At 42.7% G+C, this 12,152-nt stretch overlaps 1 protein-coding gene across 1 annotated transcript; it reads left to right on the forward strand.

Moving 5' to 3' along the window:
• Positions 1-1,835: 1,835 nt before the first annotated feature.
• On the forward strand, positions 1,836-2,831 carry LOC146253508 (uncharacterized). The gene is made up of 2 exons (XM_084678797.1): positions 1,836-1,853; positions 2,046-2,831. The coding sequence occupies exon 2, from the start codon at positions 2,089-2,091 to the stop codon at positions 2,728-2,730; it is 642 nt and encodes a 213-aa protein (XP_084534923.1). The 5' UTR covers positions 1,836-1,853; positions 2,046-2,088; the 3' UTR covers positions 2,731-2,831.
• The last annotated feature ends 9,321 nt before the right edge of the window (positions 2,832-12,152 follow it).

A 12,152-nucleotide genomic window follows, 5' to 3' on the forward strand; every position in this document is an offset into this window, starting at 1 on the left:
TTTATTATATTCAGAGCATACAGTCTAAAAGTAATAAAATAATCATTATCTTTAATTATTGTTAACTGATCAGTGGTTAAAGACAGACCTCTTCAATACCTTTGATCTAAAAACGCACTTGTTCCGGTGCTACAACGGTACTTAGGAATGATTTGCTGGACCTGATGCTAGTTTCCTCCCAGGATCACAATGACTCTTATTGAGAGACTTGTTCCTCTTGTTGGTTTGCTGTAACAGATTACACATTCTTGTACTCGCTGTGAAATATTTCACTTTTGATTGCTTTTCTACAGATACACTCTTGCACTTTTTGAGGTTCATGATGTTTTATTGTAACTTGTTTAACTACATGCTCCTATGCACTTTTGTAAAGCTCTCTCTTGGAAGTCGCTTGGGATAAAAGGGTCTGCTAAGTGAATAAATGTATGTGTAAAAAACAAGATCATTCCGAATTTGGTAATCTTGAAAAGTTTGTATCTGGATCAGGGTGATCCAATCAAAAGATGTCAAAAGATGCGGGAATTCCAGCTGTTTGAACTTTGGCTGGATCTAACAATGACCAAAGCTATTACTCTGCCTCATCTATTCATATAAACTCAACAGTTGAGGTGTAGCATAGAGGATGGAGAGGCTGACTTGCAACAATAAGCTCTTGAGTTTAAATCTCCATTCAACCTGTTGTTGTTAGCCAAACATGAAGTAATTTTGCTCTCGTGGGTCCAACTCTTGATCTTCACCAATATACATTTTTATAATATTTACACATGTAACGTAACGAGTGTTACTTTCTTTCAGACAGGAACTCCTGACATTTAAACCAGATTTACTTTTATACTGAAAAACTCTGACAAGGCAACCTTCAGAATGTGTACAGCACTAAATAACCTGTAGATTGATCATTACTGTGACACATGAAACGGGAAACACAACTTGTAATTAGCAAAAAAGGATCACCTCAGTAATTTACTTTACACACTCGAAAAGTGCTTTCCGCACCTAACTGCGGCAAACGATCGTTGACGATATAACGTGAAATTTGGCAGTTCCATCAATGGTTGCGTGCTGAAGGTATAGTCATAATATGCAAGAGGAGGACCATCAATAGCGAAATCTAAGTAGAAAGACAGACTTTCTGTGCTGAACCCAACCATTACAGCACCAGGTTTGGCTCTTTGCCATTGGTAGGGCCTATATGGAACCAGTTTGGTTGAACAGGAATTCTTTTTAATATGCAAAACCTTCTCAGGTCCTTTGAGGCAGGCCCATGCTGAACGTATGTTAACAATCGGTTGTGCCAGATGTTATCTTATTAGGTCGTCTGCTGTAATGTGAATGTACAACATTTTGTACATTTGATTTTGATTGTTGAGAATCAATACAATATAAAACCGGAAATATTATTGAAGTAAGCAAGTTTCCCGTAAGAAGTATTGTTGTGTTACACAATTTATATGCCGACTTTAAATCGCTACACTGAGTAAAACAATTGACCTAAGCACCCAACCCCACCCAACCCTGCAGCTCCTCAGCTTGAAAGCAAAGTCAAAGGAGAATCATTAATAAACATGGAATAATAAATTACCCACAAAATACGGGTAACATGGGTGATAGCAAGGTCTTTGTCAATAAAGTTACAATAACAAAAAATAAAAACACAAATGTATTTAGTAACAAACGGCCTATATGTCAATTCCTTAAAACTGCTATCTGGTGGTTGTTGTGGGGCTTTCGTGAACTCTGCCGACATCAAACTGGATTGGCCTATTGTTGCGTCACAATGTACAATATTCCAATACATAGATGTCATCTGACAACTCAGATCATTCGCGATTTGACATTCAGCGTTTTAAAAGGTAAGAAAAATAGCTCCTTTCTAAAAATTGTAAACCTGGTTCTTGGCTCAATTGAATAATATCATTTTCTTGAATCAAAAAGGATAATATACAAAGGTATGGATGATTAGTTGAAGCCATAGGTGCAATTGTCTCATTCTTCAACAGACTTCTAAAACTTGTCATTTCAACTGGACAACATTTTTTTCACAGATAATTGCATAAAACCAAGATCGTCCGTGCCTAACTGAAGATCATGAGACAACTCGGCCTGAAAAGGGCTGATCCAATGTCCAACTGTGCTCCAAGGCGTTCTGGAAGACTGCCCCAAGAGAGCGAAGAAGACGGTGGTGCTCCAGTCTTCTTCTCAAGGCACTCTTCCCTCCCAAAGCTGACGGTTGTCCCCCGGGCTCCCTCACTTTCTGATGTCGACACCGACAAGTTCATCATGGCAACACGTCAAGCAAAGCCTATGCGGCACCTCCTGGCCCCGATCCAGACTAGAAGTCCTACTCTTTTGTCTGACTCTCATCCCAACAAGCCTGGAAATATACCTCCACGACCTGGCAACCCAGTGCCTACTTCTACTCCCAGCAAATCTCACCTGGTTCAGAAGGAGCTGGACCTGGCTGGAGCGCCTGCCAGAGAGGTGAAACCCGGTCCCAAGAACCCCAATCCCTTAGTGCACCGAGTCCCCCTGCTGGCCAGGAGGGCTGAGATGAACAAGCCCAAGGTGGTTCCTGTCCTTGAACCAGCACCTCCCTGCCTATTTCCTGCCATTGCCAAGGGAAACGTGTCCCTGGTCAAGGCTAAGAAGCGGAAGAAGGCGAAGAAAGCCCAGACATCCAGCCTGGGCCCGTCAGGTGCCTTCTATCAGCGTAGGTTCATGCTACAATAGGTCCAGCCGGGACCGTTCCCTCTCCTCTCACCTTCCATCCCCACCCTTTTTTCATGCAACAAGGAAACGTATTTGAACTGGAGCACAGCACCAATGAGCAGGACAAGTTAGCCTCTCTGGACCCAGAGAACAAGACCAGAGGTCTAGACATGACCACCCTGCTGCTCGATAACACCGTGCTTCCTGCCCCGCCCTACGACCCAGCCCTGATACCATCCGCCTGCACTGGTGGACACCAAAAACTTGTGCCATTACGTTTATTACCTGACTTTAATGAAGCAAATAATATGTTACACAATGACATACTTCTGACTGAATAGTAAAAGCATGTTGGCATCAACACAAAATAAAGATGTTTGATTTTACCATGGTTTTGTATTAGTTCCCTCTCTATCACATCAAAGGAATATCTGTCAATTTTATGATCCATACTTGTTATCATATCATAACTTGGAATGCAAATGTAGTCAGGGCTCTGAGACAATCGCTTCGTTACTTTCGCCCCAGTTCTCCCCTACGTTACACTGGTACATGTATTGTATTCCGATACTCCCCAACACTGCTGATGACGTATAGAACCCATTGCTGTGTAAGTACCAGACAAAATCAACATATTTACTATAGATCTATAAGGTGCAGGTGTCTGATACTCAAGTTGATCTCAGAAGTGCATCTCAGAAGACTGGATCATGAAATCAAGGGAGTTAAATAGTATCACAATATGGAAGGATACGTGAAGATCAGCATAGCCTTAGCAAGCACAGAAAAGGGACACTGCATGCTAGATAGCTTTTGTTTAGGTCTGTAGATATGGCTCTTATGGCTTTGACCTTCCTTCTATTTTCCTTGTTCAAAGTTGCACGGTATTATACACTTATTATTGGTAATATTGTGACCTCTGACCTACACTAGTGTCACAGGCATTTCCTAGTCACACCTTACAATTAACGTATAAGCAAACAGCATAATGACAGTTTATCAATGATACAACAAGCAACATAATTCATAGATTAATAGTTATGTTCTCATAATCTTAATATAGAGTATAGATCAATCATTGTTTATTATATTCAGAGCATACAGTCTAAAAGTAATAAAATAATCATTATCTTTAATTATTGTTAACTGATCAGTGGTTAAAGACAGACCTCTTCAATACCTTTGATCTAAAAACGCACTTGTTCCGGTGCTACAACGGTACTTAGGAATGATTTGCTGGACCTGATGCTAGTTTCCTCCCAGGATCACAATGACTCTTATTGAGAGACTTGTTCCTCTTGTTGGTTTGTTGTAACGGATTACACATTCTTGTACCCGCTGTGAAATATTTCACTTTTGATTGCTTTTCTACAGGTACACTCTTGCACTTTTTGAGGTTCATGATGTTTTATTGTACCCTGTTTAACTACATGCTCCTATGCACTTTTGTAAAGCTCTCTCTTGGAAGTCGCTTGGGATAAAAGGGTCTGCTAAGTGAATAAATGTATATGTAAAAAACAAGATCATTTCGAATTTGGTAATCTTGAAATGTTTGTATCTGGATCAAGGTGATCCAATCCAATGTTGCTTTGAAAACCAGCACAAAAGTAAGATTAATTACTTGAACCTGGATAGCAAAACATGGGATTTCAAAATCCAGATCATTCTGATCCAGATTAAACAATTGGACAATTGGACCCAGTAGTCAGAATTTGGCTTTGTATATCTGTAGTACCACTGCAAAACCACTAGAAAGCAGACATGATCTTCAGTTAAGCCACGAAGCTTAAAGAACCATCAAGAGCAGCTTGTCAATGAACACATTACACACTAACAAAGGGGGCATTGTTAAGCATTCCATGAAGCCAGTCTTACATTTGCTAAATCAGAGCAGTGATTGATTTCATGTAAATAATCAGAACCCCCTTATTGCAGTGCTATTTTAATTGAATCCTAATAGGCTACAGATTTTGCCATAGGGTAGTGACATTAATTGGGATCCACTGTGCTAACGGTTACAATTAGGCCTCCCTCCCTATTCCATTCTCTTCCCAGCCTCCCTCTACCATCACCTTGCTCCTTGTTAGAATATAACTTGAAGTGATTAGCAGCTTGAGGCCCATAGCGCCGCAAAATTAGCTTGCTGCTGCTAAACTGTTAACTTCTGAGCCAACCGCTGTCATTAGGAGGCTTAATTTAATTTGGCCTTCAGACTCACAGGGTTTGTTCTGTCACCAGCACAGCCCGGAAAGCTAGTTAACACAACCCTTTATGGGCACCGCCAGGCAAAAGGATGCCAACATGCTCTAGAGAAGTATCAAAATGATAGATGTGGAATTTTAAAGACACCTGTTGGTAAATTTTAGACAGACAACCAGGCTTGAACTGTAGCACCCACCACACCAGAGGTTGGTTGTAGTTAGGGTTGCCAACTGTTCCGTATTAGACGGGACGTCCCTTATGTTGGGCCTAATTGATTTGTCCCTTAAGTGACCTTCCTTTTCCCGTTTATTGACTGCAACGCTGATCCAACCACTAACTGATACAACAGCAACAGCAGCGCTGATCACGACACTCAAGAGTAATCACCGACACCTGTCATCATTCAATCACAACCCCATCTTCACGCGCATCAGTATAGGTTAAGGAAATGCGCCAATTCACCAAGTACATTTAGTCATTTAGCAGACACTCTTATCCAGAGCGACTTACAGTAAGTAGCTATAGTTATGACAAATGGCTTAAGACAATACACACAAAACCATACCCACACTGCTGCAGCAGGCCACCTTTTTTCCCTGATTCATAGTGACAAAGTTGGCAACCCTAGTTGTAGTATTCAACACAGCATACTTAGCTGACAGTACAGTCGTAGCCTACCCTATGAAGTGTTTGAGCTTCAACAATCATTATGAATGAGTAACGAAGCCCTGCCCACAGTTGGTTCGTGTATATGTATCTCTAAGAGGCCTTAGTGTCCTTAACAAAATGAGCCAATGTTACCCGTTAACAATAACCACAGAGCTATATTTCATTTTAGAGTCTGGAGTTCAGAAGAGGGTGCAGTCTGCTTGATTTCAACTGCATGAGGACATGGTCTTTAAACATGCTCATGCAAACATGAGATGCATATGTATATACATACATATGCATCTAATGTTTTCCACTTTTCCACACATGCGCACGCACAGATAAAGACAGACAGATATGAGATATTTTCTGGATTTCTCCTTTTGTCTAATTATGCAAAATTGAGTTCTCAATTGATGAGATGACTGAGTATAAATTCATTTGCTTCATGTTAAGCTGGAGTTCAGTGCCGGTGACATCCTCACAGAGAGATTTGCGGGGTATGGTATACTTGTAGAAGGAGGCAAATTATATTAGATATTCTAGCTGATGAATGATGAATGTGACAAGAATAATTGGAAGCTATCCAACAAATCACTGCCTCCTGGGCCTTTCTTGGAGAAAAGCAATATGAAGACATTTGTCAGGAAGATTTTGTGCACACACAACACACATTACGCACATAACCCCCCCCCCCCAGTAGTCCTAACTGAAAGTGTCGATTTCCTTTAGTACATGTCTTGAGCTAAAGACACGTTGAAGCTGTGTTTATTACTTCTGGCATACGCCTGACTCTATATCGCCTACCGAGAAGATCAGCTGTTGCTAAGAGACCCAGCCTCCTTGCCTTGCACACTCAAACATCATTAGCTTGCCGTGTCACTTCCTTAACCTCTCGTCTCAGCCCGCCGTTCCTGTCCAAACAGCTGTCTCAAACAAGGTATTAGGCATGGTCTCTCACAGGACTCTAACATGGCACCAAGGGGTTCATGGTAAGGCCGTTTTCCAAGATGTCTCTGTCACACACCTCTGCTGCAGTTTACTAAAGCTCACTGTCCCCAAGCCCTGTGTTGCCGTCAAACGGAAAAATACATATTCAATACTCTCAAATCCAGATAGGCTTGAACAGATTCCATTTTATACACACATATAACTACAACTCAGATAAAACTGACTAATCTAGCCACCCGTGTATCATAATGATTGGAAAAGGTTACATGACTCATGTAGCAGCAGGGTAGACAACACGGTTCTTTGTGGAATGAACGTGATAGATTTCAGCTGTCTGGCCGTCATCTGGAGCCTTTCACATGAAACATCTGTTGTTCCCCTGAGACAACAGGAAGAACACACATGTTGGATACTTGAACCGATAAAACGCATGCATGTTTAATTTTTCCCTCGCACACAGACCCCCACACACACACACACACAAGTACACACACACCTTTTTAAAAGGCTATTGTGATTTGATGAATGACAAAAACACCCTCATTTATAGCAGTCAGAAGATGGAACACCTCTCCAAGATGTAAGTGGTTTGTTGAAACTAGCACTGCAAAAATATATCACAGAATATCTGTTGCCGGGCTAGTTGGACAAAATATGCTTACCTGTGGTAGCAAGTTGTTGGAAGGGAGATGAAAGCCTTGACTTTTGACCTTGACTTTTCTTTCCACATGAATTACTGTAACACTGAAATGCAGTTACTTTTTACATAAAGTAGCATCTGTGTGTGAGGAATTGTTTAGCATAAAATCTACATACATTGCCTCATGACAGATTTCTGTGTTTCTTTACTTGGCTGAAATCATGATGGATCATGTGAAAGATTCTAGTTACCAGGAATGTAACCTTAAAGAAACAATTAGGCCACCATCAAGTATAAAAGGAGAAAAACAACGGGCGCTGCAAGCAAATGCTGCACAATGTAGAAGTATAGAATACATGTTTAGGCCGTCAAAAGACGGAGAGAGTTTGCAGCCCAAAGATGCGGCTGTACCAGAGGCGCCAGGTGCCAGTAGCTGTAAGCAGCTCTATTTTTGACATTTAGAACATTCATATATTCCAAACCATATTGTTTAAATTTTTCAAAAAAACATTATTCATTTGGTATTACGGTTAGCCAATATAACGGATATACATTATAAATGAAGTAAAAGAAATGGCCAAGAGAAAAAGGCACTCATGTAAATATGCACAGCATGTTTTTTGGCTTTAATTAATAAATGTGTTAAGTGGCTCAAATGCAATTGTCTTGATTTTCTGTTCGATGTATTAAAGCAGGCACAGGTGACACAGGGCAAGAGATGGAGGCTGCTGTGGTGACAGGGTCCAGTGGAGAGACAGGTGCAGCACTGCAACTGTACACAAGAGTCAGCCTGTTAACAGGGTTATTAAATGGAAATTAGTTTGTTGAATTGATTGTCCATATTGAATATAGTTGACTGATTATTGTTCTTTTGCAACATCAAATAGCAGATGCAGAAACAGAGACAAGTATGGAAAAAGAAAGTGAGGGAGAAAGTGGATGGGGGGGGGGGAGGGCGGTCTGTGTTTCAAAGTCTCGGGCTGTTTTTCGGTCCCAGTGCGACCCTGTATGTGTATGGGTATAAAGATGTGTGTCTGTTCATGTGTACAATATGTCCAGGCATAACAATATCACCCGTGCAGATGTGACCTTTCCGAAAGTATGACTGACAGTAGGATGTGCCGTTGCCATGGTTACTGAGCAACGCATTTCCCTGTCTGGATCTTCTGGCTGTCTTCTTGCCGTCCTGCCGGTTCAACAGGAGCTCCATGGTGAGCTGATGCTGCCCACCCACTCCATCCACGTTGTCATTCCATCTCAGGTCAGACAGTCATCCAGGTGGCAGGCCTTTTCCATTGGTGGCTGATGATTGTACCCTGCATAATGTATAATGAAATCTCATTGCCAGTGTGCTACTGCTATAAAGGGGAGGTGATATTTTTGAACCTCACAGAGGTCACCTCCCAGATTAAATGAGAGCCCATTCAATATGGACCCCAAGTATGGGAGGATGTTTGAATAGTGGAACTTCTCTTCCCAACTGGTAATATAGATGGGGAAGTGAGGGGTTTAAGGGACAGATCAGTTTGCCCCGTTAGTGTGCATTATGTGCCTTCCCCATCAGACTGTCCATCAAGCTCTAGCAGTGGCTCTTTGGTTGTCATAGAGACATTGGTCGCCCCATGACAGCCAATCGTTGCCTGCCAGAAAATGTCACCTCAAAGGGCCGGTCAAGACAATTCAATCTGTGTGTGTGAGAGTGTGTTTGGATCCATGATCAAACCTAAGACCACAGACACCTTTTAGTCAGAGAGCCAAAAAGAGAAAAAAAAAAGTTAGACAGAAGTAGAAAGTGTGTAAAGAGAGAGAGAGGAGGAAAAGGAGGATAATCAGGGGAGCTATACAGAAAACGCAATAGGAGAGATAAGAAGAGAGGACGAGACAAGCAGAGAGATAGAGCGTTAAGTTGCAAGTTAATGACATATCATCAGACGAGTCAAGTGCTCCTAGGTGCTGTCTAGACCACGATGCAAGATCCTTCTACCGCCCCCCCCACCTCTCACCTCTGGAGTCAAGACCAAACCCATCCCCACAATGATTCAGTTCCTCCCTGAACCAAGGCAGAGTGATGTGGGCTGTTCTGGGCCTACAGCTGCACACACTAACAAGGATAACAGGCACACAGGCGCAGCAGTGTCCCCACTCTAGACAAGAGCATCTTCTCTGCTTTCTGGAAAAATCATAGGGTCGCTGTGAACTGTGCGTATATTCAACAACTCGGCTGTTCTCTCCCCTCCATCATCTTTTTTCCTCTGGTCTCTCCCATGTTCTTTTCCAGTGAGTGATGAACAAATGAAATTGGATTTCTCTAGCCCTTTTTCCTAGCAATGTCAGTGAGGACTTCACACACGCCCATGTAACTGCAGCTGACCAACCTAAACCCTCAAGGAAGTCAGGGAAAAACGCCCAGGAAAACTCCAAGAGAAGAAATTGAAGAAATCTTGGGAGGAGCAGTTCAGTGAGGGATCCCCCTTCTAGAGATGGTAGGTGACACTGAGAGGTGCAGACTAGAGGCTGAATATAGTCATGCATCAAGAGTGGATATCAAAACAAAAATGTGCAAATGGATGTTGTGACGTTGAAACCAAGATATCCAGCGTTCCAAATCAATGCTCCGAGTTGCACCCCAATCGCACCCTAAACAACCAAGTTTTTTTGGCTATGCGTACACAGTCATTGACGCGATTTGGATAAAACGGCATTCACCTTTTTTGTATTTCTCCCACCCGCATCTAATGGATTTGTCTTGGGTACTGCATTTAAAATGTTTGTTACAGGCCTCATTGCTGTGCATATTAGTGACAAAAACCCTCCAGCAAATGATGTATTAAATGAGCACTGTTAGGGGAAATGCCAGCTCGACCCTGCATAAGAGTCTTTTTGTCTTTGATAACAGAGCTCAGTCACCTGAGTCGGTCCAAATGCATGGATTAATAATGAACGTGCTGCTCCCCTGAGGGACTCATCTGATTGGATGAAAACAAGTGTAGTGCTTGAGGTGCTTTGACACCGCTGTGCCACGTCTCTGTTTACATACCAGAGAAACTGATGGAGCATGGTTCTCTGCCAGATCTCATTGGGATGATAAATAATACACTGAGAAAAAAAACTGAACAGAAAATCTTACAGTGAGGGTTTTGGTGTTTTGAGAACAGCATCGTTCTATTTACGGTCAAAACACTGTAATTGGCAGGTTTGTCACAGTTGGGAAACACGGACAGATGATTCATCCACACCTTTGTGCGTGTGTGTGTGTGTGTAGGCCCACATGTAACAGTGTCTGTGAGTATCCTGGTTGTGCAGGCCCACCCCCTCCCTTCATCTGCCCAGAGATGAGAGCACTTTGCTGGGGTTCACCCTTGGCCTGGATGGGGCTCTGCTGAATGCATTGGAGCTCAGCTGAACACACGTAGCACAGAGGGAAGACACCGGCATAGACTGGATGATATGTCTGGCAAACCTTTTACAAAATACAAGACACAAAACAGTGTGTCATTTACAAACAAAAATAAACACTGTTAAAAAACCACAATGGTAATCAGTAACAATAACCGATTACTAGTTAGTCCCCTAAACGATTATAGGTGTCACCCCCACCCCTCCACAACATTCATCAGTACAATCGATGAGAGTGAGGGGAAAGAACAGAAAATTATGGGACAAGAAAAGGCATTATCTGAACAGATCCAATAAATGTTTCTGTGAATATGACCTTCTAATAGGCTGCTTTGGTGTCTCTGAAGCAGGCCAGACTCTAGGTAAGTAAACATCTCCCAGGCGTGTTCACCCGGTCATACTGGATGGGAAGGGAAGACGGATGGAAGTGGGGAGGGAGATGTCAAACTGAATCAACTTCACCAGATATACGTAGTTTCATCATGGGGGCAGGAAGCTCGATTCATCAGAGAAGGGCATTGAGGAGCATTTGTTGTCTGGTGTGAGATCCAGTCCAAACCCCTGAGCTGTTGGTTGGGAAAGAGCTGCATCTCTTTCTCTCTCCCTTCTACCCCTTCCCCCTCTCTCTTTCCCTCTCTCTCTGTCTTTCTCTCTTTCTTTCTATCTCTATCTCTCTGCCGTCTACATTCTCTCATCTGTCTGCCTCTCTCTGTCTCCCTGCCTGTCTCTCTCTTTCCCTTTTCTCTATCCCTCTCCCCTCTACCCCTCCATATCTTTGTCTCTCCCCTCACTTTATCTCTCGTTTCTCTCTCCCTAATCAAATTCTCTTTGTTCTCTTTCAGAGGTGACTCTATATGCCACCCCTACTAAATGGGAACACATGCCATTTAAACCAACCCTCTGTGGTAGCTCCACGACAATAATGTAAATGGGAGGGAGTCAGGTGTCAGGTGGCTGAGCGGTTAGGGAATCGGGCTAGTAATCTGGAGGTCGCCAGTTCGATTACCGGCTGTGCCAAATGACGTTGTGTCCTTGGGCAAGGCACTTCACCCTACATGCCTCGGGGGGTATGTCCCTGTACTTACTGTAAGTCGCTCTAGATAAGAGCTTCTGCTAAATGACTAAATGTAAATGGCACACTCCTCCCAAGGGACAGACATGAAAGATATCTCCCACAGAAGTGATCCCTGTTTGCTCACCTGACCCCCAAACCAAGAAAGGGACAGAGAGCCACGTGCCACAGCTAACAACAGGCCTACTTGATTATTCAGTAATTTAGCCACCAAAGCTCTCTGTCGCCATGGTGACTGTTCTCTCTGAAAGGTGAAGTATCTTTAATGCAGGGAAATAAAGGTATTATTGAGATCACCGTGAAAGTGTACGTCTGTCTCACACCCACATGTATGAGTCACTCCAAGAGATTTTACAGAGTGAGAGGGAAGCTATGCTAAAAGCGCCACTTCCCTAGATGGGCTGAGTGCTGTGTGTTATGCTGGGGACACACTATACGATTTTTTTAATCCTATAAGATTTTCAAACTGTGAGAGATCACAAACATGAGGACAAAAAATCCTAGATTTAGCCGTTTTGCTCCTACAGCGTGCGG

The sequence above is a fragment of the Hypomesus nipponensis genome, chromosome 17 (genome assembly GCF_054491055.1).
Source record: "Hypomesus nipponensis isolate SF chromosome 17, ASM5449105v1, whole genome shotgun sequence".
NCBI lineage: Eukaryota > Metazoa > Chordata > Actinopteri > Osmeriformes > Osmeridae > Hypomesus > Hypomesus nipponensis.